We start from the raw sequence: 25,364 nt of genomic DNA, 5'->3' as shown, positions 1-25,364 counted from the left end.
TTGCCTCGCTTTTAATTTGTGGGGTTTTATTCTGAAACTAGTATAGCCGGAAGTCACGTGTTTTACCCTTGTTTTGAAGTGGCATGATGCGGAAGTTAGCTGTCAACCCGTCAACTACAGTTGTGCTGCAGTCACCGTAGCAACACCGTATAAAAGCTGAGTCTTGAAGGGGATCTAGGGTAGCACATGGCAGCAGAAGAAGCCCGAGTGGTCACCCGGTCTCCGGCCTGTCTGTGTGTCCTCTGCGGGCTTCCTGCTGCTGGGAAGTCCACGCTGGCCCGCAAAGTCCTCCTCACTGCAGCACTACACGGATGGAGAGCCACTGTTGTGCCGTATGATGACCTGATCCCCGAACATGCTTTTCAGACCAGAGTGGAGGAGGATGGTGTCAAACTGCAACAAGTAGTAAACACAGTTGAGCTAAATATTTCTCTGCAAAATGTAGTGTTTCAATTGCTCACATGTTCAAAGTGTTGTGTCAAAATTATTTTATTTTTTTGGGAGCATTATGACACAGGAGAGTAAAAAAGTTTTTTATATATAGTATATATGTATACTAATCACTAATTGCAGCTTCTTCCATGCGACTGTTTTTCTAGGTTTTTATGATTTAACAATATATTTAGGTTTTGGACTGTTGGTCAGACAAAACGAGCAATTTGAATATGACCATCAGGCTCTGTAAACTTAATATTTTATGACATTTTACAGACCAAATCATTAACAAGTAGGCTACATACTGTACTTACTATAAGGTTCCAGAGTCATTTTTCTCATTTCAGTTTCAGTGATATGTTCAGAATAGTTTTGTGCCATAACACTATAAATTCAAATTCATATTTGCACTAAAAAATGTTATTGATTGGTTTACCTTTTTCTTTCTCTAGCACACTGAATGGAAATCACACAGACAAGCAGTGTTGCAGTGCATTGAGCAGTTCTTGGAGAAACCTCAACTTTTGGCCGAGCTGCCGGTCGGCTCTCAGATCGACAGTGCTGCATGGCAACAATGCATTCGAGCGCTCCTGCAGCCTGAAGCTTTGGACCACTCCCAGGCTGAACGGGCACCCCTTCTCTTTTTACTCGATGACAATTTCTACTATCCAAGCATGAGATATGAAGTCTACCAACTTGCAAGAAAGTGTAAGCACTCCATTTTCAGTCTAAATTATAGGACACTATGTTCATAAAGGACCATTTGGTTTCAAGTTTTTTACTTGTACTTTTAGTACTGATAAAAAACTGAACCGCTGGCTGGACGATAACAATAATGAATGTTAAAAAATCACTTTTAAGTCCTTTCAACAGTGTCCCTTTGGTTGAATTAACTTGTCTGTTGTCTTTTCAGATTCACTGGGTTTCTGCCAGGTTTACCTGCAGTGTGATTTGGAGTCTTGTATCAGCAGAAACCAGAGCAGGTCTAAACCCATACCCACTGAGGTAATGTTGGAGATGGTGAAGCGTTTGGAGTCTCCAAATCCACAGAAGAACTCATGGGAGACAAACAGCATTTCACTCAACACCACAGACAATTTGTCCAAATGTGACATGTAAGACAGCAACATAATCAGTTTTTAAAACTTAATTACTGACGTTCACAAGCATGAATTGGGTATTCATGTGATGCCTTGCCTCTGTCCGTTTGTCTTCCTGTCTGGCTTATCTTTAGCCAGAAGGTGATGGAGTTGATCTCCTCTGCACTGAGCAACCCGCTGAGCCCGGCTGAGGACAACACAGAACAAAAAGTGCGTCAGCGTAGCTCCCATCAAATCTTTTAATAGTGGACTTTAAAGATGAAACTGCAGACTGTATTTGTGTTGTGGTTTTCATACTGTACAGGAGGCGGACCGCCTGAAATGCGCCACTAATGTGGTTCACCAGACTGACCAGGCCTGTCGACGCCATATATCTGAAGCCATGAAGACTGCAAGAGGTCAGTTGTTGTGAGCTTCATTATTAATTCTAAACATTTGCCATTTAAAGCCCAGCCTAACAATTTTGTCACCTTTACTTTAGAAAATCAAGTAGCCCCTAAGCACATGAAGTCTCTGGCTGCTCAGCTGAATGAATCCAAGGCAACATTTCTTCACAGCCTCCGGAGACAGTTGCTCCAGGAAGCGTCTTTTGCTCAAGAAGAGGACATGGATGTGGAACGTGTGGTGAAAAGAGCAGTGGACGTTTTTGATCACGAGAAAAGGGAAATTCTGTTGAGAATCATGAATGAAAATAGCTGACTTGAATATTCTCTTGAATTTTAATAGACAGATTTAATTGCAATCAAAAAAGTCAGAAGTGGGCGCCCGGATAGCTCAGTTAGTAGAGTTGGCACTCATATATAGAAGTTTACTCCTCAACGTAGAGGATTCAACTCTGACCTGCGGTGCTTTGCTGCAGGTCATTCTTCCCTCTCTCTCCCCTTTCATGTCTTCATCTGTCCTGTCAAATAAAGGCCTCAAAATGCCCAAAGAAAATAATCTTTAAAAAGTCACCAGTGAATACATGACATATTTAATTAAATGTAAATAAATTGTACTTTTGGTGGTTTGCTGGTGAAACATGGAAATGTATGCAGCCTTTTTATGATATCTTATAAATAAAAGCTTAAATATATTTTTAATCACCAAACCTTACCAACTCATTTTAAACCTAAGATGCAGTGATACACTTGTCATCTACACGGTATATGCCAATCTGGTGTACGTACACAAAAGAGATGAGAGTCCATTTATCTCAAATTTTTACTTTCTGTCCATAATAAGATAATTACATACAAACAAGTATTTTCTTAAGACCCGTGATTCACACAAATCCAACGGTATTAATTTAAATAAAAAGTAACATTACATCTTGAACCACAGGGATCTACAATGTATTAACACCTGCTACTATACACATAACAGTGCTACAATGAAATTAGATTTTGCACTAAAAAGTGGTACCACAAAACTACTCAGGACAGATTATATAGAGTTGTTCCATGGGTATAAATTAGTTTTTAAAAAAAACTATAAAATATTATTGATTGATTTGAGTGACACCTGCTGCGAGTGAGGTATACATAAATATCAGAACAGCAGGCAGTATTATAATAAATCTGCCTGGACACAAACTCATGAACAGAAAATGAGACAATTAAGCAACATCCCACTTTAGTTTCTCACAGTGAAATGTTTCCAGCTAATAGTAACTGAGATGGAAACTTTGGTGTGTATTCAGATGAACAAGCCATATGCAGATGCTGGATAAATGTTTAACAGTCCCCATTATGAATACTGAGCTGGAGAAGCTCATAATGTTTATTGTTAAATACTGTTGGTATTTATTTTAAATGTCTCACATCAAGCTGTCTATGTAATTGTGATTTACTATAGGTGCTGAATGAAATCCTGGTCAATGCAAAGTAATGAGATACTGAAAAAAGGATCTAAAAAATATCAAGATAATATGTCAAACCAAAGCAGCTGCATTGACAAAGTAGGTTATTAGTAACAATGCCTTAACTAATACTGAATGTAGGACGAGTTGCAACGACACTGCCGAGCTGTTGCAAGATGTTTCTGTTGTTTTGTCCATCCTTCGTAACAATCAATCCAAAACTAATAGGAAAAGCTAAAAAACCTGTAGAACTGCAGTACAGTTAGAGTAAAAGGATAAAGGAATAGTAAACCGTACATAACTAAAATGTAAATCAGTGTCACCATGTTTAGATGCTGTCCAAGGAACATACCGAAAACAAAAGGACCAAAGACTTTATATGCATCGATGTTGCTACGAGGAATCATTTTTTATGTTGTCCACGGGCAAAATGGCATGAAAAGTCGTACTTGTCTATGCACATGTGACCACAGATGTTGCACTGGAATGGTTGTTCGTAGCCATGACACCCCATGTGAATGGTGTAGAGGATATTATCCAGAAAGTGAATATCACAGTGCTGGCATTTCTGTAAGAGCCGTTGGTCCGGTGTGTTCAGGGCAGGGGTGGGTGTGCTCGGCTGGCTGTTGCTACGACTCGCAGTTAGAGTACTCTCAAAACCGAGGCCGGGAGCAGGACTGCAACTCCCGTGACCTGAGATGGGAGATTCATTTTTAGGTGGTAAAGTCTGTGCTTCATTTGAACACATGGCAACGTGTTCACCAGAGACCTGTTGTATGAGGATGGGCTTCTCGTCTTTTAGGGACTCCCTGTCTGGGGATGCACGAGTCTGGGACTCAGGAGGAAGGTCGGTTAACTGGCCAGCAAGTGTAGACAGCTGGTCCAGTGGGTTATTGAAAGTCAAACCATTAGCAACTCTGTTGTGAGTGTCGTTCTCATCTACTTTGGGATGGTTACCATACTCACTGCTATTCAAATGGTGGTGGACTTTGTGAGACAAGTCATTCAGATAATCCGACTTTGGCATCACCATGGAGGGAGGGTTGAAGTTGATGAGTAGTCGCCTATTGAAGCCCAGTGAGCCGGTTCTCTTCTGTAGGGAGCTCAAAATTCTTTTGTTGGAGAAAGGAGAACGGACAACTCTGGTGGGCAGGAGCTTGTGGCGGCGGCGACGGTGGTGCGACAGGTTGCTGCGGTCGCTACAGCGGAAGGCACAGAGGTCACATTTGTACGGTTTCTCTCCTGTGTGCGAGCGCATGTGGGCTTCCAAGTGGCGCTCGTACGCTGAAGCAAACGGGCACAGCTGGCAGCGATGAGGCTTTTCTCCTGCGTGACAATCAAGAGAGGATATAATTGCCTTTATAATATGGATTATATTAACAAGCATACTGTACTATTAACGGCTATGGGGCAGTAGGTACAATGTAGCGTTTGCACTGCACAAGTGTAGGGAATTAAGTCTAAATAAGGCCCTGAGGCTTGTCAAAACTGACTCCAATTTATTAATTCCCACGCCTTCTTTTAACAAACTTAATGGTGCTCTAGACGATAGTGAGGAAATGTTTCCTGTATGTGACAAAAAATGTTGTAGCCTAAAAAACGGGCAACATCGCTTAGAGCCCCTTTAAGTTTACGAGAACACATAGATCAATTTGAGACAAACAGGTCAACTAAGCCAGTTTACTGAAGTCCAGCATCTAAGTCTATAAAACATAACCGTGGTTTCACAAAATGACACTAAATTTCCCTTACCGCACACAAAGTACACAGAGAAAAACCTATGTTCTCTGTTTCACTTTATCATATCATATGGAGCAGTAATGACAGACTACCATCTAACAACGCTCAGTGTGAACTTCAAGTATAAGGTAATCAAAGCTTGAGCTAACTAACTGTGTGTTCCCAAGTCTGCAATATACAGGGAATACAACTTTAATACTGAAAAAAAACACATCTAGATTATAGAAATTTCTACATGGCATTATACAAAATGGGGAAAGATTTTAAACGCCTCCAAAATGTCATCCCTGATTGTCTAGTCAGTCTGAGAAAACTGACATGAAGCCAATATATATGGTACAATTATAACAGCAGTTGATTGGAACTACTTCCAGCGGAATAAAAGTGTACATTGTCCAAATGTGAAATTTGGCTGGGAATCACCCTCAACTTTCTTAGTGCCCCCCGCCAGAGGGCCATTGGTATACTGTATAACATCCTCATCCAGTGTTCTTACTCCATACATCTTCAGCAGTGTGTTTGGAGTTCCGGGAGTGTTTAATATGAATGTTGTTAGTGAAGGCATTAATGCAGTGTAACTGACCTGTGTGGATGCGGATGTGCTCTATTAAACGAGCCATGCCCTTGTTGGCATAGCTGCAGTAGCTGCACTTGTACTTTCCATCGCAGGTCCTCTCCAGGCCGTCCATTTGTACATCTGACCCATCCTCCATCGGCAGGTTCACCTCCACAGACGGATCCAGACCATTTTGCTCACTCCTGGGCGCAACTAAAACCAAACGCACAACGACTTTAAGATTTGACTCTTTACTTATCAAAGATATATTGCTGTATAATGTATTGTACTCCATTCCCACCGGCTTGAAACGGCTCCCCTGGCTCTTTTTCACCGCAAACCGAGCCTGAGATCATGTTGACGTGCTGGGTTTGCTGTGTCAGGTATTCTTGGAATTCCTTCACAAAATCCACAGGCTCGGTCTTTATCTCTTCCATTGTCCTTCTTCTGTATTGAACCTGAAAGAACACAGTGGAGTTTAGTTAATCGTCAGACGTGTGTCCGCCCTGCTGTTACTGCTTGTAACGTAGCCTATAGTAACGTAAGTTAGTTGCCCATAAAATATGTTGATGGTTAGCTCATAGCTATAACAACAATGCTTTACGTGACGTTGCCCAGCGAGCTCGTCCTTATACGTTACATCACATTTTACTATTATTAACACCGACTATTTAACACCATCCTGAACGCAGTTCATATCGTGGCTTTCAGCGTCTAAGTAACATTATCGTTAAACAAAGATAAGTGGGAATAAATTTCCCAGCCATCTAGAATTGTTACCAAATGCACGCTTCCGTTTTGGGTGATCCGTCTATATTCCGTGTTACCCCAAACGCAACTGTTGCCTTCGGGTACTCTCGAAAACAGACACGAAATTGGACACGCTCACAAACGAGTCTAAAGTGCGTTTCTCGAAGTGTTTTTATTGAGGTTATAACAAGAAGTCTAGGTGCGTCCCATTAATTCAGTCGCCATATGCCAAGAGTATATAATTAAGTATGAAAGTTACATCTTCAACAATAAGTATGACTTTCTTTTACACACACCCAAATCGCTTTCGGTTTATGTTTCTATAAAGTTACTCATAAACAGCATCATGACAGGCAGCTTGAATTTATCTTGTGATTACTTAATAGTTTTACAAATGACGTTAATACCTACAGTATGGATAATACACAATCATAGAATGCAGTATGTGATTCTCACAAGGGGCACTTGAAGGTAGCACTGGTACGTAGAAGGAAATCCGGTAGTGTGTTTGGTCGCATGCGCAGTGTTTCTGTGTTGTTCCCATAGACAGTTAAATAAGTTGTTCCCTGGTTGTTCCCAGTCAGTAATATACCCCCATATTTTTTTTAATAAATCATGGCTGCACCCTTGGTCAGGATGTTCTCAAAGGTGAGACTGAATAATATTGTCACAGTAGCATTTGCCGGATTTCTGCACTTATTTCAATATATTTTCGGCTGTATCATAGCACAAGTGTCCTGGATGTCCGTCTTAACAGACAACTAACGCAAGCATGAAATTAACGTAGTAACGTCATCGGAAACTCGGAAGAAGCTGGCAGGGGGAAGAACCAAGACCTGGTTAAAATTAATGGCGTATGATGCCAGACTTGACCGTCTAGAGCTAGTTTTCAACGTGCGCATTCTCCCAAATACGCAGATAGACATTCCCACTGTTGTCTGTTCTGTTTTCAGTCATGCAGACAGATATCTCGACCATGGGGCGCATGCCAGGCCGGATGGAGGAGCAGGTCCACCACTGCTGCCCCAGATATGGCTTCAGACCACCCAGCTGGGCTGGTCTTTCCTCCCCTTCAAACATATTCAGAGGAGGAGAGCATGATGAGGGAAGCAGGTGAGTTGGACTTCTTCCTAGGGGTAAATTCCTTTGTTACAGCACCTTAGAGTTAATGTGTGACGACACGTGTGAACACATCAGATGCAAAATTATACTGCAAGGTTATATAGCAGTTAGAATAAAAGGTGTAAGAATCCAGGATTAGAGTGTCTGTATCAGTCTTTAGTCCATTAGTGGGAAGCGTGAGACTTGACTGGTTTACACTGAGATTATGTTCATTTTGTTGCTGACAGTTGGAGACAAGAAATCCTACAACACTAATCATGTGTCTTGTTTGTTGACAGTTAAAAAATATGCACAAGAGCGCATTGCTCCATTTGTGTCAAAGATGGATGAAAATTCTGCCATGGACGAGGAAGTGCTCAAATCTCTCTTTGAACAGGGTGTATGTTATTTATTTATTCATTGCACTAAAGTCAGTGTCCATCTTTTCTTCTCTCAGTAGGGATTATAATATTGGAATTTGGTTTTGTTTTGTTACAGCTCATGGGCATTGAGATTGAGCCAGAGTACAATGGCACTGGCTCCTCATTCTTCTCCTCAATTCTGGTCATTGAGGAGCTGGCGAAGGTGGACCCGTCTGTGGCTGTGCTCTGTGACATCCAGAACACACTGATCAACACACTGTTTGCTAAATTGGGTACAGCAGCTCAGAAAGAGCATTACCTGAGCCGACTGTCAACTGACATGGTGAACAATTTGTCTCTCAGTGTATGGCATAAAAGACTATATTGCTAGTGTGACATAGTTTCTAAATTGCAATCTGAAAATGAAAACAGCTATGACAGAAAGACAAACCACATAATACTGTAGTAATAGTAATAAGTATTTTTGAACGTTTTTATTTAATGCACTTTGACTGATTCTTCTGTGGATACAAATACTCAGTGAAATGACTAATGAAGTGATACTAGATCTCTTGATTGGTTGTGTATATTCTGGACTGTACTTACTTTATTGCTTTCCGGCTCTTCCTTATATTACTTGTGTCGTGTCACAGATTGGAAGCTTCTGCCTCTCTGAAGCAGAGTCGGGGAGTGATGCCTTCTCTCTGAAGACCCGTGCCGAAAAACACAAGGACTATTACATCATCAATGGATCCAAGATGTGGATCAGCAATGCAGAGCATGCAGGTGTTTTTCTGGTGATGGCCAATGTAGACCCCTCTGCTGTGAGTAACTGCTAATTTTTCTATTATTGTTGCCTCTTGTCAGCTAAAAAATAAAAAAAATACAACTTAAGTATTTATAGTATTTCTCTTTCTCCAGGAATCTTAATGTAAACATAATTTACATTTCACATCCTAAAGATGGTTTGTAAGAAAGAGTAATTAATCCAATTGTTCCTGTTTTCTTATATTTACAATTCAGCTGTCAAATACCAGAAATATGGAATCCAAAAATTGCAACAGAAATTCCAAACCCCAAAAATTGTCACTGAGTTTAAAAAGAGCTCTCAAACTCAATTTCAGCAAAGGTGTGCCTTTATCATGTACGAAATGTAAAGACAATCTCTTTTTTTCCCCGATTGACAGGGATACAGAGGCATCACATGCTTCATCGTGGACCGGGACACTGAGGGACTTGAGATTTGCAAGAAGGAAAACAAGCTCGGCCTGCGTGCGTCCTCCACCTGCCCTCTTAACTTTGACAATGTCAAGGTACTACCAAACGGCTTGTATTGCTCCGGATCAGTACAAAACAAATGCATACTGTGGCTACAAACATTCTGCTTGATATTGTAGGTACCGGAGAAGAACATTTTGGGACAGGTCGGTCAGGGCTACAAGTATGCTATCGGAATGTTGAATGAGGGCAGGATTGGAATTGCTGCTCAGGTAAACCATCATTATTTAAAACAAGCTAAATGTGCTCTATTCAAGATCACAAAGTAGGAACTGGAAACGTATTTGTCTCTGTGTGTTTCAGATGCTGGGACTGGCACAGGGTTGTTTTGACCACACTATTCCTTACACCAGACAGAGAGTGCAGTTTGGAAAACGCATCTTTGACTTCCAGGTTAAAACACAATAGACTCCACTCTTTCACATATCACATTTTGATCATTCACATTGTTCTGGTGGCCGGTGCTTTTTTCAATGGGCTCTAATTTCCTTATGGTACTCTGTGCTTACCAGGGCATGCAGCACCAAATAGCCCACGTGGCAACACAGATTGAAGCCGGCCGAGTGCTGACATACAACGCTGCCCGTCTGAAGGAAGCTGGGAGACCTTTTATTAAGGAGGCCTGCATGGCTAAATACTTCACTGCAGAGGTGAGCTTCCTGATTCAATGAGTACACTTCAACACAAGGAGGATTTGTATCTCTAGGATATATTGTGATCATTAGGGTTATGTTTTTTTTGTCCTGCTATCTGGGCAAGGAAGCTCCTGTAAAGAAGATTTTCAGTCTTGGTGAAACACCTTCCTGGTCATCATAATATCAGTTATGTTTTATTTTCCTCAGGTTGCAACCCTAACAACATCAAAATGCATTGAATGGATGGGAGGGGTAGGCTTCACCAAAGACTACCCCATAGAGAAATACTACAGGGACTGCAAAATTGGTGAGCATGACTGGACAAATATGCACCACTAGACAACTATAAAGTTGTTGGCACACTGTTTGTTAGATTGTTTTGCTGAGAGCTCGCGAAGCTGGTTTAGGTAACTGTGACTAAAGCTACAATGTGGGAAAAGGACACAACTCTTAAGGGCTGCAGGAAGGTCAGGCATAGTTGTTTGTGATTGGATCAGACTGGGGCGGAGAGAAGGGCTGATAGCAGTGGCTGTAATCGGACTCTGCAGGAATCTCCCCCCCCCCCCCCCCCCCCCCCCAGTCAGAGTGTTATTATACCAACACACGGCCAAGGAAGCTGCCAGGGCAAAATGTCACTTTTCCTGTCATCACAACCATTTTGGCTCCCTAGTTCTTCAGCTGGAGCGCCAGCATACTGAGCGGCATAATGAGCCCCTTTGTCTTCTGATAGCGAAAGCTGCAGGTTAATGTACTGTGCAGGGGAATTTGACAACAAAATGACCTTGTTTTGTAGAGCAGGAATTCATTCCAATGCTTTGTTTTGTCTCCATGCACAGGTACCATTTATGAGGGCACAACAAATGTCCAGCTATCCACTATCGCCAAGTTCATTGATAAGGAGTATGATCACTGAAGCTATCTGACCGGAGCCTGATAGGTTGCACTCTGCTGTGTTTCACTCCACATTCTTCTTCCCAAATGACTTTGAGGGAATGTATTGCTGTAGATATGTTTTTGTGTTTCTAGAGTTTTGTTGCAGTAAAAGATATTTTTTTCTCAATATCACCAATTTTGACTCTTGTTAAGTTAAGTATTTTGCCCCTCGTATGTTATGGATGTTGGTTACATTTCCCCAGCTTTAGGGTTACAGTTGCTCTGGTGCAGCTTCCATCTGCTCTCCATCCGACCATTCCAAAAGTCTATTAGACGCTGTTTGTCATATGTAGAGCTCTACCACTTCCCTCTTGTCAATATTTCTTGTTTTAGGTGTTAACTAATTGAAAAAGGCATGTGGTGCCGGAATTCAAGAGAGTGAGCCTGCAGATTCCACAAAAAGGGAGTTGATTCAGACATGAACTTCCTGTTTAACTTCATCAAGTCAACAGGTCTGTATTAGTTACATAAACAAAGAGAAATGTATGACATAAAAGATCAGTAGCTTGTATTTACTTATCTTAAATATTCTTAATTATCAAACTGAACTCTTTGGCTCTGAACAAAGTTAGATGATAACAAGCACAAACACATAAATGGAAGGCAAACTGATACACCTTAAAGAATAGTTCACTTTTAGACACTTAGCCCAATGGAACAAAGGTCTGGTTGGTTGAAGAGAAAACAGAGCACTGGTCTCCTCCTAGTTATAAGAGCACTGACTCGGGGCAGATGAGTTCACCTGACTGATTCCAGACCGTATAGGTGGGCTTGTTGCTCGTCCCAGAGCTCAACAGGAAGCAATTCTTCTGTTTATTGTCATTATGGTGACCAATCATGTCAGCATAAGTCAGCTAATCCATATGTTGCAATATGAAAATTTAAAATATATTGTTTGGTATTGTCTTTGTATTTTGCAGTGCCTTCAGAGTCTGCTATGACTAGGCTCGATAACCTAGTAGTGTGTCTTCTTCGTTAGGATACTCTCAAATAGGTGAATTGTAACATTTCCCTCCCTTTTATGCTCCGTAAATATTGTACATTTCCTTTTCACATCACTTAAAGAAATTCTCTGTACAGAGCGATCTGTCAATAACTATATAATATTAATAAATGTGAAGTTTGTTGTAGTGCAATAAACCCTCTTTCCTTGGTGTGACGAGGCAGAGTAATACCAAGTTGTGTCACTAGATGGCAGCCTTCTCCAGAGTGACAGCAGCACTCTTCTGAGCAGAGGCAGCTTCTCAGTAGGAGAACAATCAGTTACCATGTCATTTCACAGCCTGTCACCTCTAATGATATTTTATATCAGTTTAATTATGCTGGTGCTTCAGATAAAAAGAGCCTGCCTTGCATAATTGACTCACTGATCCTTTTTCAGGTGAGATTGATTACATTTCCGCAGTCTACATGTGCTGTGTAAAACGAGGTCTCTTGTTTTACACAACACAGACAAGCTGTGTCCAAGTATACAGACCTGTAATAGCCATTACCTCTGATGAGCCCTTTTATAAATGAATTTTACGAGGTATCTGTTTGACAAAAAGCCATTAATCACTGACAGTACTTAATGTTTATTAACAGGGATGGAAACAGACCGATTCATACCCACTGCAATGGTAGATATGGACACTATTGATGCCAAATATGTAGACCTTCATCAAGTGAATGGATAACAGCGTTTTCATACACTCTTACCATACTGGATTATATCATTTTTCATAACATTGATTATACCTTATTTTAACAGGGAAATAACTAGGCTTTCTTTCTCTTTGGTGCCTCGAAAACAATAGTCTTTAACACTATAGACAGAGAAGAGAGCATAGAAAAAGTGACGTGGTCTATAAAAGAAATACTGACAAATATGTAAAGGTACCTTCTGTTGTCAAAGAATTTCCAACAGCAACTAAAAGTGTCCAATTCTCTTTTTTTTTGTAATCACTCCACTTACAAAAAACAAAATCTTGTCTAATTCTGTTAAGCAATGTTTGTAACCATTAATTTATGATGAAGATAGATAGATAGATTTTTTTATTGATCCCAAAAATGAGAAATTACTGATCACTTGTTGACACCAGATCAAACGCAACAGTTTTGATATTTTACAACCAAATATAAAGTCTCATTCAGGTATGGGTCGTCGCTGACAAAACTAATGATCTGACGTGAGTAGAGTCTGTCTATTATATGTGATGTAGATATAAACATGAACATGAGAAGTTAAAAATTAAGACACACAGAGAACATGTTAATGACAAGATCATCATGTTTTGCCCAGACATTTCTTAAAAATCACTAAAACAACAAATTTGAAACAGGCCTGCGTTTGCATCAATGATAGAGTATACTTAGTTTCCCTTCTGATGCACTCTGACTTGTTCCAGCCATTGTTCAAGCCTCTGTTTAATGAACGTAATCTGGTGAAAACAGCTATCTGCTTTTCACTTTGCATGGGCAAACACAGCTCAACCAGCCTCTTTCTCCGCCCCCATCTTTAACACAGCTATGAGACCTCTAATTATGCAGGGATTCAAGTAGCTTTTCACAAAACACAGTGTTGTCCTTCAGAGCTGGAGAGCGCTCCGTGAGCTAAAAGGACAGGCTGAATGTTTGTAGGTTGAGCAAATTCAATTGGTTTGATTGGTTCTCGGCATCTGCTTCAAGTCTGGTGTAAATTATGAATCTTAAGTGAATCCCATGGTGTTTACTAGTACGTCCAAGCCAAATGTACATTATGTTACCTCTAAACACAAAATAATATAGGCTACATCCACAGGCTGTGACGGGCGTTTTATGTGCGTTTGCTTTAGGATTCTCTAAGCGTGATACAAGCACGTTGTAGTTTGCTTTCAGAATTCCTCATACCGTACCTCTCCCTGGTGAAGTCTCAAGCATAGTTCCCTCAATATTAACAGAAATACGGTTTAACTCAATTTCCCTCCTGTTCATTTGCGTCTTTATCTTCTAATTTGCATCTAATCTGATCTACTTGATCATATTAATGTCTCATTACACATTCAATGTAATTTGCTGCTTCCAAGCACCAGTGTTATTATAATATGTGACAGAAACAAGACTTGTTGTGTCATCCTCATGCATTACATCACCTGCTGTCCCTCTGGGTTTGCAGGCTTTTGTACAAAGCTGTTTTGAAAAGCCTTTATCACAGTGGGAAGCATTCATTTTGATGTCTGCCTGTAGCACTTCCTGACTAATAAAATTACACTGAAGTCACTGAGGTCTGGTACAGGAGAAATGCAGGTACATATTGCTTTGCTCGTGCACACAGGTGGAACAGATGATATTGGACTTAACTGATGAATAAGGTTGATCCTTAGCAGGTCACTTCAACCTGTTCAACAACAGCATCCACCCGTGCTGTCAAAAATAACTAAATGTTCAATCATCTATTTTATTTATCTTTAATGTGCTGCCTTACATTATTGCGTAAAATATGCGTAGTTATAATTTAATAATATGTATATAATAATATTTATGCCAAGGCCAAGCTGCCCACAGCTTCACGTTGAGGTGCGATAATCCCTGGACCGTTTATTCAATTTATTGACAGGTGATTGCGGCTCGTGCACGCCCCCAAAAACCCCGGGACCTTCTCCTCTTTAATCTAATTGGATGATAAGTGGGTGCGTACTGTTAAACCCGGAGCCAAAACGCTTGCGCGGCCTTTTTTTCTTAGGAGTCTATTCTCGTCACAGCCCCTCGCGGTTTCATCTCAAATCCCATTTGCTGCTGTACCTGCCCAATAGCAGAGACCGAGCGCGTTTTAAGTGGGATGGCATTTTTTTATTTCATCATTACAATCCAGCACAAGTTTGACGCAGAGATCTGAGCTTTCGATCTGATCATCATCAGGAGCTGATTATCTCTCTCTATATTTATATAGATATATCTCTCTCGTCTAGTTTCAACAGACATAAAACAAAATTGTATTTTTCAGGTATTTTCCCTAGATAAGTTTTGATGGTGATCCACATCGGACAGCAGGCTAAACGGTGATGGCAGACTCTGATGCGCAAGAGACTCGCCAACCTGCAAAAGACTCTCCCTTCTCCATAAAGAACCTGCTAAACATCGAGGACAAACCCACTAAACCCAAAAGCTCCCTTGGCTCATCCAAAGCAGTGTTTGAAGGCAGCTTCTTCTCTCGGTTTGGTGACTTGTCTTTCCCTCGATTTGAGTTGCCCACACAGAGATTTGGACTATCAGCGCAGTATTTGGAGAGAGCGTCTACCTGGTGGTACCCATACTCACTCGGGACTCATCTGAGGACTGGAGGTAAACACGATTCACTTTGACTCTGCTGGTTAAAAAAAAAAAAAAAATTCTTAATTTACACTATGTTATTTTTAAAGCAAAAGGCCTATCATTGCATACGTTGAAGGAATGAGTAATGAGGAATTAGAAATATAGCCCTAAATTATGTGGAATTAATCATTCTCTTTTTAAATTATTTTAAATATGAGTATTTTAAGAATAAGAAAAACGCATATTCCACCAAAACGGAATGTCAGAATTAATTAAAATACAAATAATTGCCATTTTAGATCACAGGTTTGTTGGATTAGAAGATCAAATTTGACTAGAGTATATTTTTCCTGCAGGGTCTGAGAAGGCCAACCTGAGGGAAGCATCACCGGCACCGGACCGGCGCTCACCGGATCTCCCAAAAAGTGACCAAGATGCCAGAGAGGAAAGCGCCGACGACGATGTCGCGCTGGAGGAAAGCGACTCGGAAGAGCCAAAGAAAGAAAAAGACCAGGAGGACGACTGGAGGAGGAAAACGGACGAGCTGGACTCCGAGAGCAAGCCCTGTCGGAAGAAGAAGACACGCACCGTGTTTTCCAGGAGTCAGGTCTTCCAGCTCGAGTCCACCTTCGACATAAAGCGCTACCTGAGCAGCTCGGAGAGGGCCGGCCTGGCCGCGTCCCTGCACCTGACAGAGACCCAGGTCAAAATCTGGTTCCAGAACCGGAGGAATAAGTGGAAAAGGCAGCTGGCCGCGGAGCTGGAGGCGGCCAACCTGAGCCATGCGGCGGCGCAGAGGATTGTGCGGGTTCCCATACTTTACCACGAGAACGGAGCCCCAGAAACCACCGTTGCAAACTCACCGGGCAGCCAGTCCCTCCTGGCTTTCCCCCATAACATGTACTACTCGCACCCGGTCCCACTGCTGAGGCCTGTTTAACGCGGACTGTGTCATGATGTGCTGTACATATGTTTTTAAATAAGAGGAACCTCCAAGAATAACGTTTTGTAAATTTTGTAGATTCAATGAACACAATGTTACACATTATTATTATTATTATTATTTTTATTATTGTTATTATTATTAGGCCTATTATTATAATTATTATTATAATTATTATCCTTTATCCTGCTGAAGCGTCCTTGAATAAGTCACTACGGCTCCAATTGGTGTTACAGCAGGGACAAAGAAACTTTTATTATTATCGGTGGAATTGTTATATGCTCAAAAGTGGGTGAATATTTTTAAATGTATTCAAAAAAGAACTTGTTTGAAACAGGGTTGACTGTCCATATGTATTTTACAACGATTTGTGTCTGTGTTTGTAGCAAAACGTCGAATTTGATTTTTTGATATTTTCCAATATTGTGCAATAATGTTGGCTTCACATTAGGCTACAAGCCTTTATCACCTATAGTTCACTTTTTCAGAAAAACAAGCAAAAATGTTTCTCTTTGTGATAGTGAGGACAATCATGTGATCCTTTAAACAACCCCCGAAAACTGCAGGTGTTTTGCCGGTAATTTAAAAGCCATGCCAGAGCCAAAAATAGCCTCTGTTTTTGTGTATGTTTTTTCTCTGATGTTGTTATTGAAATTATGTATATTATTAAGGTCTTACACTCAGTAAAGATTTCGTTCGAAACAGAAATGTGTCTTTATATCGCTAAGGTTTCAAACATTTGAGAGGATGGAGTGATATTAAAAAAAAAAAAAAAAATGTAAACGAGGTTAAGACACATTGGGGGTCTGCAGAGATCGTGCTCTCCAAAATTAAATATTAAAACTGGGTTATTTAAACAATTAATTAATGATGGCTGTCATTTTTAATCTGATAATTTGGGAAATTTCGTGCAATTGTAGCCTAATTTTAAACATCATTAAAGGAACCATTATCCTGGAATTTTTAAAGTGTTTAGGCCTAAAGACTATTTGACTAGGCTACATACTAACACTTTGATGGTTAGTTCTTCTTTAAATAATCAATAGCAAGGCTAATTGTGCAAAATGAAAGATTATTAGCCTATCAATTACACGGCAAAACCAAGGGATTAGATGGTCTAGGAGTCAATCATTTTTTTAATGTTTACAATTTGACATTATGTTTAGGAGGCTGATTTATTAAATAGGCATATTTTTCTTTTCTGGACCTATTTGACAACGTTCTTCTCAAACCACAAAAAATAATATTAAGGTAATAATAGCCTATTAAGGCTACGATGCAGTAGGCTGTGTCATACAATAGTGGACCGTTGCTGATTTCGGCTTGATTACAAATCCCTTTGATACTCCTATTGTACTGTGGGCTAATTTGTGTTTATTTTTAAATTGGTGCATTGTAGCGTTTTTATGATATTTTATGATACTTGCATTGGATTTGAGAGAGAGAGAGTGAGAGAGAGAGAGAGAGAAAGAGAGAGAGATAGCGATAGCATTAGAGAGTCCTGTGTCTCGTGATCTGCGTTGAGACTACGGAAATGGGTTGAATCAACCAATCTAATCGCAGGCGGGAATTTGAACATTCGTCTGAACCAATCAGCATTGACTGGAACATCGAGTACGGCGGCGCTTGTGGCTACGCAGCCACATTGCTTTGTAGCTAGCATATCCACGTCATATATTCTATACATTTTTTAAACCAAGGCATAATAATTAGGTTCTATAAACAAAATAATCAGTCGTGCCCCGAAGGACACCAACCCGAAATGGTAAGTAAAATGAAACGGCTAACACCAGGGCTTGTAACGTTAGCTGCGTTATATTTGCCGTTGCAAGCTAACGTTAGCGTTACACAACGGTAAACAGTAACCTAGCTAGCTAGTAGTACTAGTAGCAACTCAATGTGGATGCTGAATGTAACGTTATCGGAACAAGTTGTTAAGTTTAAAAAAGGATCAAATGGTCGAAAACACACAATGTAACGGTATTCCACAATCCCTCGCAATAGAAAACCATGTTATTCAGCTTGTATGTTAGCGAGCTAGCTATGTACGGTGGCTAACGTTGGTTTAGCTAGCTAGCTAATTCACAGCTACTGTCAGTGAGCTAACTTAGCTAACGTTAACAACAAGCTGAAAAGCCAGTGATCCACCAGTAACGTTAGCTTTACGTTATGCTAGTAACGTAAGTTTAGGGGTTAAAATAAAAATCAGAAAGCAGTTTATTGCCACAGTAGTGTAACCATAGACATATAATTAGCTATATGAGTGTAACAACATGGAATTTGCCTGGGTAATGGTTGGCGGAGGGTTACTCCCTTGGAAAATGTAACTACGTTAGTTTTGAGAAATCTTTCAGACTGAATGACCACAATGTTTTATAACTCGAAGTGAACGTGATCTAATGCGGCAAAGTTTTAGAAAACACGTTTTTCATTAGAAATGTGGAGGGAGCCACTTGGGGTTACGAAACGTAAAACGATTGATTTGGCGTTAACTCCAAGCAAACATTTATATAATCACGAACCTGTGTGTTATGGTTTTATTTTTTGGCTGTTAAAGTAATTTAATGTGTGCATTTACCTATAATCCTAACTTTATAGCCACGAATTTGTTTTTTTAAAGTGGCAATGGTGGTTTTCGTTTTAGCTCATCGGGTTTTGGATTATACCTGTAACACACACACATACACATACACACATATATATATATATATATATATATATATATATATATATATATATATATATTGAACACAATAACAATATATGTAGGAATTCAATGGAAGTTATCTGCAACAATTGTTGCATTTTTGGAGCTCTAGTATGTGGTTGTGTTGAACTAGTTTGCACATTATTTTTTTTTATGTTGCAGTGCTTATATTGTATTATATTGAAGTATAGCTATATTTGAACATGTCATTTATGCATAGTAATGCAATTAAATTACATTAGTCACCTTGAAGCATCACTTTGCCTCTATTTCAGACCTATGATATGTTTACTTTTTGCAGATGACAGGCTCAAACGAGTACAAGCTAAACCAGGGACCAGAGGACGGCATTTCTGCTGTCAAGTTCAGCCCCAGCACAGCCCAATTCCTGCTGGTTTCTTCCTGGGACTGCACTGTTCGCCTCTTTGATGTTGCAGGCAACACCATGCGGATGAAATACCAGCATTCAGCTCCAGTTTTTGACTGTGCTTTTTATGTAGGTCACAGATTTTTATATTTTTCCTTTCTGTCAAAGCCTGGAAGTCTGCTGCACACATAACATTCCTCTTTTACTTGCAGGACCCAACACATGTTTGGAGTGGAGGTTTAGATGCACAATTAAAAACTCACGATTTGAACACAGACCAAGGTATGTCACAAACCTGATAACTTAGTACTATAATAAAAGGTTTCAGGCAATATAACCTAAAGCTTACCCAGATCTTCATAGCTATGCAATTTTTTTCCCTGCATGTGTTTTTGATGCTGTTCTTTCAAATCCATATCCTTAAACAGATACAATAGTTGGAGCACATGATGCCGCCATTCGTTGTGTGGAGTACTGCCCAGAGGTTAATGTCATGGTAACAGGTAGCTGGGACAGATCAGTTCGGCTCTGGGACCCAAGGACGCCCTGCAATGCTGGCACATTTACCCAGCCTGAAAAGGTAGAGCAAAAATAGACCCACAACACCTACAGGCGTTAAAAAAAATACCTTTTTGATTAAATCAAGAAGATTTTAAGAACGGCTATGACTGGTGCACAAGAGGTAACCATGAAGATCCATTGTTTCTGAGAAAGTACTATAATTGATGGATTTGGGCCGGAATATATAGGAAATTGTAGACCTCCTAATTTTGTTTACTGTCAACTAAGCTCAGCAAAATAAATAATAATTGCCCCTTTTAGGACATTGTATTTTAAAGTTACTCTTGTAAAATTCAACTAACTTTAGAGATCTTCATTGTAAAGTGTTAACACAATGTTTTCCATGCTTGTTAACAACATAAACAATTAATGAACATGCACCTGTTGAACGGTCTAAAAAACAATAACAGCTTGCAGGCGGTAGGCAATTAAGGTCACAGTTACAGGACGATTAAGACAGTAAGGAGACCTTTCTACTGACTCTGAAAAACACCAAAAGAGAGACGGCCAGGGTCTCTGCTAATCTGTGTAAACGTGCCTTAGGCATGGTGCAAGGAAGCATGAGGACAGCCGATGTGGCCAGGGCAATACATTGTCCCTACTGTGAGACACCAGACAAGACGGACAGCACTACAGGGAAGACAGAAAGCACAGTTGATTGTCCTCGCAGCTGCAGACCACCTAACACATGCATAGGATCGGTACATGCGAATATCACATCTGCGGGACCGGTACTGGATGGCAACAACTGCAAGAACTGGCTAGTCTGGTGCAGTACATGAGGAGGAGATGCACTGCAGTACTTAATCCAGCTGGTGGCCACTCTAGTTACTGACCCCCCCCCCCCCCCTTTACTCAGGGACACATTCCGTTTGTTAGTCGCTTACCTTTGAAAATTATTCAGTTTATGTCTTAGTTGTTATATCTTTTAATGTTCATACAAATATTTGCATATGTTATGTTTGTTTAAAATATAAATGTAGTTGAAAGTGACAGGAAGTTTATCTTTTCTGAATATAGTTGCATATTACTTTGGCAAAGGGGTTCATTTTGACTAATTTTTGACTTGTTACATGTGTTTGTGTAGGTGTCAAGGAAGACTTTTGCTAGGGTTGTCTGTTTTTCCTCATCGTTTCTCTTGTCTTTGTAAAAAGGTGTATACCCTCTCTGTGGCTGGAGATAGGCTGATCGTTGGCACAGCTGGAAGACGAGTCCTGGTTTGGGATTTAAGGAACATGGGCTACGTTCAGCAAAGGAGAGAGTCCAGTCTCAAGTATCAGACGCGCTGCATTAGAGCCTTCCCCAACAAACAGGTACACTTTAAATTAGAGCAAACCTTTTATCAATTAAAGTCCCTTCATTTCTGCTGAAAGATACAGACACTGTGTTCATGAAAAGAAGTTGGATAGTAACTGAATATTTTCTATCTTGGCTCCAGGGCTACGTCTTGAGTTCAATCGAGGGACGTGTAGCTGTGGAGTACCTGGACCCGAGCCAGGAGGTTCAGAAGAAGAAGTATGCCTTCAAATGCCACAGGCTGAAGGAGGAAGGAATTGAGTTTGTTTACCCCGTCAATGCCATCTCGTTTCACAGTATTCATAACACCTTTGCCACAGGTACGACTGGCTTGTTAGTACTTGACAAAAGACAACATTGGTTTTGTCTTACATTTACCTTAGTTTGTTTTTGTAATGGGGCAAAGCTCATAGATTTTCCAATCACGTTTAGCATTGAGCTGCTTTGGTTTCATGAGGAACACAGTTATTATAGATCCATATCTCAGCAGGAACACGGCTTGAATCTTTTGTGGTTAACCTTGAGCCTCTCCTTCTTCCAGGTGGCTCAGACGGCTTTGTAAACATCTGGGACCCGTTCAACAAGAAGCGTCTGTGTCAGTTCCACAGGTACCCGACCAGCATCGCATCACTGGCGTTCAATAACGATGGCACCATGCTTGCAATTGCCTCCTCCTACATGCATGAGAGAGGAGACATCAGCCACGCAGAAGATGCCATCTTCATCCGCCAAGTCACGGATGCTGAGACAAAACCCAAGTGAGTCTTCCTCACCTCTTGCGTCCTCAGTATGACTGAATGATATATGCAGCTGCATTTACAAGGAGCACGTCCAGCTGCAGCACACGCCGATCTGTATCTCTGCCTGTCCACTTTTCAATATCCGACAGTTGAAAGATAGACAGATGAGACCTTGAAAAACCAGTTTGTGTATCTATGCTGTGGTAAATATACACTGTGACCAGACAAATGGAAACCTGCTGTGCAATGTCATGCAATCCACAACAATAGTGCTGTAATAAATACTACCTTTTTTGAAACTAAATCAATGTTTGACCAGGAACTAGAATACCTTTTTAAGAAATGTTTGTATGGCGTAAATGGTATGAAACGGACTCAAACAATAACGCAATGTTGGTTAAGTAGTTTTCACTCAAATTGTGGCGGTTGACTAAGTTTCCAAGAATGATTAGGATGAATTTAGTTGTAATGTCAGAACAGAATGCTCCCACTTATCACACAATAGTGACTTTGGACTAAATGACCTCTTCTTCTTTTTGCTGACCCAAATGTAATAAACTGCTAAAAACATCTGTTTTCTCAGATCCTTGTTTTACTCCGTCTGGGTTGAACCTAACACTGAAACATCAGTGACTGGGATATCGCTTGTCTCCCATACAGTAGTTCAGTGATTGCTTCTGAGTTGATTGTATCCATTCTCTCCTGTTTTTTGGTTTACAGGTCAACCTAAGTCCACCTTGGAATGGTTCCCTCTGCGTATGAAGCCTTTAATCACATTTGGGTTATCTGCTGGCATCCAGTGTGTACCATTACCATATTGTTTGCTTTCATTTCTTTACATTCCAAAAATGTTTTGTTTTCTAGATATTAATTTATGTTAAAACCTTTCTCCTCTTTTGTGTCTCTTGTTAAATATTTCATTGTCTCATGTATGTTCTTATAACTGTTTTCTTGACCAAAACGTATTTTGTATACACTTTTTTTAAAGACATTTTTTACGTGGTCATTCACTATGTATCGTGGATTTTAAATTTGACTGACTGACTTTAGTTACTTCTCAAATTACCTAAGCTGTCCTTGAGTCAGTCTTGTAAAACTGATAGGAGTTTGGCACTTTTACGGTATAATAAAAGCATTTATATCTCTAAGTCTTGTCACATGTACAACCTGCGAACGAAATGCTAGAAATGTGTCGTGGCAGAAGAGGCTGATCTATTGACGTGGTGAGGGAAAGCAAAGATCCTCTCGACTTGCTGAGGGCTCCACTTGGCCCCAGACAGTGACCTGTGTTGATAGACATCAGAGGTCTACAGCCTAAACCAGATCCTGCTTTATTATTGGGGAAAAAAACTAAACTCGATGACCCATCTGCATCTGGCAGACTAAGGGGTGGGGGTGGGGTCATACCCTAAATAAAATGATCCGGAGGTTCAATTCTAGATTTCTCATTTTTTAGTGGTGCATTATCAGTTGAGTACACTGGGTTTTTATTTCAGGTCTATCAGGCCGGTGTGCTCTTCGTCTTGATGGCTTTACTTTCTGAATTGTTTGAGAAATCTTTACAAGAAATAACAGTTAATGCATAAACCTTGAACTCATTTATTATCGTAGAAAATACAAGTGTAACGGCAGCGATATTTCAGTGGGCCGATAAATTTTTCATCATTATCGTTGAATTTATCTGCTGCTGCTGTTACACTGTTGATGGAGTTGGATGTGACACAGACCATTTTAATGCAGTATTCAGCATTATATGAATGACAACGGTGAAAACAGAGCAGTGCCCTGCAAACATCTAAGTAATGTCTTTTTTTCCCCCCTCAGTTCAAATTTTCTATTGCAACTAATGTAATTTCTGCAGCCCTTCAGCCAAAGTAGCAGAGAAGATATAGATGTCAATTATTCTATTTAAGAGCTCCAATTTTTTCTAATGGCTTTATCTGCTTCTGCGGTATCCTGGAAATGATTAGTTCAGATTGGTAAATTATGTAACTAATTCCCATGATTGTTGATAATGAGTCCATCTTTGATGTTGGATTATGACTGCAGCTTAATATGAAATGGCATTCATTTTGGGACATAATTACAGCCCATAAAGAGGAGAATGGCCGGGGGTTTGTTGTTGGGGCTACAGTGAATTACCTTGTTTACTGTCATCTTTGGCTTCCGCCAAATAGGAAAATTGAGTTTCTTGTCTGTATCATATAGCTGATTTGTAAGAAAAAGTACTTAAGCAGCCAGTTTGTCAACTGCGTTAAAGCAATGTGTATGTTTTGCAACCTTTTTTTCCCCCTTTATATGATAGTGACAGTGGATAGACAGGAAAGGGGGAGATGGCATGTGGCAAAGGGCTGCAGGTCAGATTCAAATCCAGACCACTGCAAAGGACTCCGCCTACATGGGGTGCATGCTCTTACTGGGTGAGCTAGAGGCTGCCCCTGTTTGGCAACCTTAACACAAAGAGTTACAAATATAAGTCTGTTTTCACTGCGACCCTAAAGGGTTTATTAAGACCTTAAACATAACAAGTTGGAGTTACATTAGCTATCTTCATCTTCCTCCAAGCTGGTGTTCACAAATCTCTCTCTAGGTTTTTATTTTTTTTCTTCTTCCTCCTCCTCCAGCAAAGGCCCAGTTAACCACATCTGTGGTTGTGTGACCAGGCTCTGGTTTCCAACCACTGAGGTGTTGCAGACAGTTTGGCTCTACATGAAACCGTTACATGACAATTAAAAAGGGTGATTGTGCTCCAACAGCCTGTCATGTGCATTTAACCCAACCACAAAAGGCTCTTATGTTCACTCAAGAGGGCACCGATGACCTTCAACCAGACACCTTATCTCTCAGGACCGGTTTCTAATATTATATCCAGCTAATGATAACATCCTACATGAGCTGTGTAGAAATGGGGAAATCACATGATGCATCAGGGAATGTTGACACCATTCAGTATTATGGTTTGTCTTCTGTTTCAAGACACAGTGACACCATGCAATAATGTGTTTTCTTCCTCTTTACTAGTACAGATCACATTATTTAGAATGTCTTAATAAGCAGAATTGTTAATTGTATAACTAACTGCATTTACACATGGAAAAAGTAATTCTTTGATTGCACAGCTTTTCAACCACAAAGGGATATGCTTCTATGAAGATGGTGTTGAAAAAACTAATTTCCAGTGATGGCAGCACTTCAGCAACTATTTATGATACTGATCTGGTCTCAGTAAGTGTCGTTTTATTAAGGCTGTCTCATGAAGAATGCCAATCACAGGAACGTGCATGGAGGGTTTATAATATCTAATATTAAGCCATTAACGAAGGCATGTTTTGGGTTGCCATGTTGCAGTTTCACTGTAAACCCAGATTTAGTTGTAATTGAACTTTTAAGTGGTCACTACATATTCGTTCATGTTTTGTTAAAAACCATGTTCATTATTAGTTTGTGATCACAGATCATGTTAAGCAGAGAGAACTACGGATTGCACACACAAACCGAAGTTTCAGAAAAGGAAGTTTCTGTATGGGAGGGACGGGGTCATTTGAACGTGCAAATGCTCATTGGAAGGAAAGAAAATATCTACTGAATGGGTGCTGTCCTAGTTAAAGTGTGTTTAATAATGTTCTGTTAATGTTTTGGGTGTGCATTATGTTACCTGGGTTTACGTTTTGTATGATTGATTTAGTGTTAATGTTAATCTACATTTATTGTTGCACCATGATGGAGACTTGGAAGGGGGGGGGGGGGGGGG

General features: G+C 40.3%; 5 protein-coding genes across 7 annotated transcripts; 4 read left to right on the top strand and 1 right to left on the bottom strand.

The window, feature by feature from the left end:
* Positions 1-92: 92 nt before the first annotated feature.
* On the top strand, positions 93-2,993 carry LOC117937066 (L-seryl-tRNA(Sec) kinase). Of its 3 annotated transcripts, none has more exons than XM_034860723.1 (6): positions 93-381; positions 888-1,143; positions 1,349-1,550; positions 1,670-1,745; positions 1,840-1,933; positions 2,017-2,993. In XM_034860723.1, the coding sequence occupies exons 1-6, from the start codon at positions 187-189 to the stop codon at positions 2,232-2,234; spliced, it is 1,041 nt and encodes a 346-aa protein (XP_034716614.1). In that variant the 5' UTR covers positions 93-186; the 3' UTR covers positions 2,235-2,993. The 3 variants fall into 3 exon arrangements, with proteins under 3 accessions (XP_034716614.1, XP_034716612.1, XP_034716613.1); XM_034860721.1 differs by having other exon boundaries at positions 93-414; XM_034860722.1 differs by having other exon boundaries at positions 95-405.
* On the bottom strand, positions 2,728-6,499 carry LOC117937065 (zinc finger protein Pegasus-like). The gene is made up of 4 exons (XM_034860720.1): positions 6,452-6,499; positions 5,973-6,129; positions 5,699-5,884; positions 2,728-4,701 (listed from the first exon to the last, which is right to left on the bottom strand). Exons 2-4 carry the CDS (start codon positions 6,106-6,108, stop codon positions 3,779-3,781), a joined length of 1,245 nt encoding a protein of 414 aa, XP_034716611.1. The 5' UTR covers positions 6,109-6,129; positions 6,452-6,499; the 3' UTR covers positions 2,728-3,778.
* Positions 6,500-6,903: 404 nt separating this feature from the next.
* Positions 6,904-11,862, top strand: acadsb (acyl-CoA dehydrogenase short/branched chain). Its single transcript, XM_034860743.1, has 11 exons — positions 6,904-7,069; positions 7,375-7,534; positions 7,822-7,922; positions 8,021-8,227; positions 8,538-8,708; positions 9,072-9,197; positions 9,282-9,374; positions 9,466-9,555; positions 9,675-9,812; positions 10,005-10,104; positions 10,634-11,862. The coding sequence occupies exons 1-11, from the start codon at positions 7,037-7,039 to the stop codon at positions 10,708-10,710; spliced, it is 1,296 nt and encodes a 431-aa protein (XP_034716634.1). The 5' UTR covers positions 6,904-7,036; the 3' UTR covers positions 10,711-11,862.
* Positions 11,863-14,462: 2,600 nt separating this feature from the next.
* Positions 14,463-16,640, top strand: LOC117937260 (homeobox protein HMX3-B). The gene is made up of 2 exons (XM_034861084.1): positions 14,463-15,029; positions 15,356-16,640. Exons 1-2 carry the CDS (start codon positions 14,750-14,752, stop codon positions 15,937-15,939), a joined length of 864 nt encoding a protein of 287 aa, XP_034716975.1. The 5' UTR covers positions 14,463-14,749; the 3' UTR covers positions 15,940-16,640.
* A 799-nt stretch (positions 16,641-17,439) lies between these two features.
* bub3 (BUB3 mitotic checkpoint protein) lies at positions 17,440-22,606 on the top strand. Its single transcript, XM_034860737.1, has 8 exons — positions 17,440-17,707; positions 18,951-19,145; positions 19,229-19,298; positions 19,445-19,596; positions 20,732-20,890; positions 21,016-21,193; positions 21,415-21,631; positions 22,334-22,606. Exons 1-8 carry the CDS (start codon positions 17,705-17,707, stop codon positions 22,341-22,343), a joined length of 984 nt encoding a protein of 327 aa, XP_034716628.1. The 5' UTR covers positions 17,440-17,704; the 3' UTR covers positions 22,344-22,606.
* Positions 22,607-25,364: the final 2,758 nt, after the last annotated feature.

The sequence above is a fragment of the Etheostoma cragini genome, chromosome 21 (genome assembly GCF_013103735.1).
Source record: "Etheostoma cragini isolate CJK2018 chromosome 21, CSU_Ecrag_1.0, whole genome shotgun sequence".
In the NCBI taxonomy this organism is placed as follows: Eukaryota; Metazoa; Chordata; class Actinopteri; order Perciformes; family Percidae; genus Etheostoma; species Etheostoma cragini.
The sequence above is the reverse complement of the archived record's forward strand: the minus strand, read 5'-3'. Positions and strand labels throughout refer to the sequence as shown.